We start from the raw sequence: 2,815 nt of genomic DNA, 5'->3' as shown, positions 1-2,815 counted from the left end.
TCATTCGAAATCTTTATCTCTGTTTCTAAATTTCAGTCCCACATTCTTGCCACTAATTTTCGTATCAGCAAACCCCACTGATGTTCTGTGATCTACTCTATACTCATGGTTTTAGGTCATCAGAATTGGTTTATTTTTAGATATTTATAGCTAGTCATGGCTTACCGTCGATATGTGTCATGTATTGAGTTAAGTGGAAGACTATAAATACCTATGATATTTATATCTGCATTATATATTTTACTTTAAAAAATCACATTAATTTTCTTTTTTGGTAGAGTTTTAAAAGGGATAACATCTGGGCATATGTGTTCTTTGAATAAACCCAGAAGATCTGTATAGCTTCTAACTTTGCATTTCAAAAAATAGGGGACAGAAAACTCAAGAAACTACCAATGCACTGAATTTTTTCAATCAATAAAGTAAAAGATAAACTTGTATGGCAAGCGATAATATTTTAGAAGTTCAAAAGAAATACATTACAGGAAGATTAGGGACGACAATAAATGATGGTTATAACAATTGTATTTGTCGTTCAATGAGTTCCTCAAGATTGATTTAAGAGTGAAAAGTAAGTTAATAACTATAGTTGAAGAAGAATCAGAGTTTGATATTATGTAATTATGCACATTCAAGGTCTCATGGACCATTCAAATAACTTTAAACCTACATTTCAGACCTACATCCTCTATTCTTTCTCAATCCTTTTACATTAGCTTGTCTGTGTTGAATAGTATCCTTTTTATTGGGTACCAAATAACTAGAAGGACATTGTTTTAACTGAATTTTTATTTTTACCAATTTTTTTATCCATTAAAAGAAATCTCTATTCCTCTTCTGTCTGTCCTTTTTAGTGTCTCTCTTACTATCCTGTGTTCCATCTCGACCTCCTTGTTTCTTAAATTATTTAACTAAATAAGACACTCTGTAATTCTTGAGATAATAATTATTTTAAAGTGAAATATACAGAGAAACATTTTGTTAAAATTAGACTTTTTTATGCTTTATAGAGTGTAAAAAACACATTTAGTCCCATTACTGTGAGAAAATAATTTTGTCTTTTAAAACTTGATTTAAATGAAACCATGTATTTAGGAGCATAGAAAAAAATTTAAAAGCTTTAAAATCCTAGGTTTTATGAACTTCTACTTTAAACTGACATAATTCTAATAACAAAGAACAATTACAATGTTTTCCAATCCATTTCTACTTTCAGCCATGATTCCAATGGTGTAAGGAAGTNGAAAATGGTGGGAGGGGTGAGGAGTGTAAGAAAGTGGAAGTTAGGAGGTAATGGGAAAGCAAAGGTGAGTGATGACATGGGCTCACAGCAGGCTGGTGACTCAAGTGGATGAACTGGAGATATATTTTGAAGGCAGAAGCAATAGCACTTATGAATGATTTTAATGCTGTGATTGGAGAGGAGCCATGAAAAAGGGGGAAAATATACTTGTTTCCTACTTCGAGCTGTACTGGTTATATGTATGACCTGTATGTAAGAATAAATTGATCTTCTATGTCCTTCATTCTCAGTTGCCTATATTGGCATCATCGGTGGTTAGCCTGTACTTCCTTGAACTCACAGATGTCTTCAAACCTGTGCACTCTGGATTTAGCTGCTATGACCGGAGTCTTAGTATGCCGTATATTGAACCCACCCAGGAGGCAATTCCATTCCTTATGTTGCTTAGTTTGGCTTTTGCTGGACCTGCAATTACGGTAAGAAGTGCCCCCAAATTGTGCTTGTCAGTCCCAGAAAACTAAGAGTAATCACATTTGTGTAGCACATGGGTTAAAAGCAAACAAAAAGTGAACTCTAAACCTTGGACCAGAGAGATCATGTCTTTGAGATAATTGTGACAGTATCATGTGGGAATACTTAATAGGTTAAAATTATTGACACTAAAAGTTAAAGAAGATTATATGATTGCAAAAATGATGAGTTTCTAATGTTTACTTTTATAAATCATTCTGAAAAAAATTGTAACTGCATAATTGTTGAATGGTTAATATGACATTTCTGAAACAGTTCCTCATTAATGTATTTTTTATGTGTTTATGTGATATCTGAAGTGCGCAAAACTGCAGGGGGGAAACAAATAATTTTATAGCCAACAGTGTTTCTTCTCAAAAGTGCATGTTGATATAACTTAGTGTTTCATTTTTTACTAGATTAGCACTTTTTATTGATTATGAACACTGAGCATCAACAACTGTAAAAAGGGCATAACACATTTCTGGTACACACACACACACACACATACACACACACACACACACACACACAAAACCTCACATCAGAAATATTCTTTAAAAGGACCTTTATATGAGCAAAAAGAAGATCAACTGATGTTTTAAAATAGGTATTTACATATAAATAATTTAGTGTTTGTTTTTCATTTTTTCTCTATGCTTTGAGAGGTTTTAAATTTGACTTGTCTTTATGATTTTGTACAAGAAACTAAAACTGCCTTTCATGTCTATGACATGCATATTCTTATTTTTCTGAAATTTCCCTCAAGTTGGAAAATTTCATCCTTAACATTCAGTTTTTATTTATATTGGAGTGATAATGAAGCAAGATTTTATTCAGTTCTTTGGAGATTATTTCGCAGGGAAAACGATGCAGAATATCTGGGTTTATCAAATCTTCATGAAATCTACATGAATCTACATGTGTATGTTCTTTTACCTGGAAGTAAAAGTTTATTACAAATTTTTAAAGGATAAGTGTATCTAATTTTATGGGAGAATTCTATCAGAATTTGATTATAGTTCCTAGAAGATAACCTTGGCTTTGGGAGACTATACAATC

At 32.1% G+C, this 2,815-nt stretch overlaps 1 protein-coding gene across 1 annotated transcript in view; it reads left to right on the top strand.

Moving 5' to 3' along the window:
• Positions 1–2,815, top strand: part of PLPPR4 (phospholipid phosphatase related 4) — a 43,749-nt gene that overhangs the window by 32,635 nt on the left and 8,299 nt on the right. Inside the window, exon 3 of the mRNA XM_019648857.1 lies at positions 1,534–1,749. Coding sequence (XP_019504402.1) covers positions 1,534–1,749 — 216 coding nt within the window. The remainder of the gene's footprint in view (positions 1–1,533; positions 1,750–2,815) is intronic.

Source organism: Hipposideros armiger, unplaced genomic scaffold (genome assembly GCF_001890085.2).
Source record: "Hipposideros armiger isolate ML-2016 unplaced genomic scaffold, ASM189008v1 scaffold_127, whole genome shotgun sequence".
In the NCBI taxonomy this organism is placed as follows: Eukaryota; Metazoa; Chordata; class Mammalia; order Chiroptera; family Hipposideridae; genus Hipposideros; species Hipposideros armiger.
The sequence above is the reverse complement of the archived record's forward strand: the minus strand, read 5'-3'. Positions and strand labels throughout refer to the sequence as shown.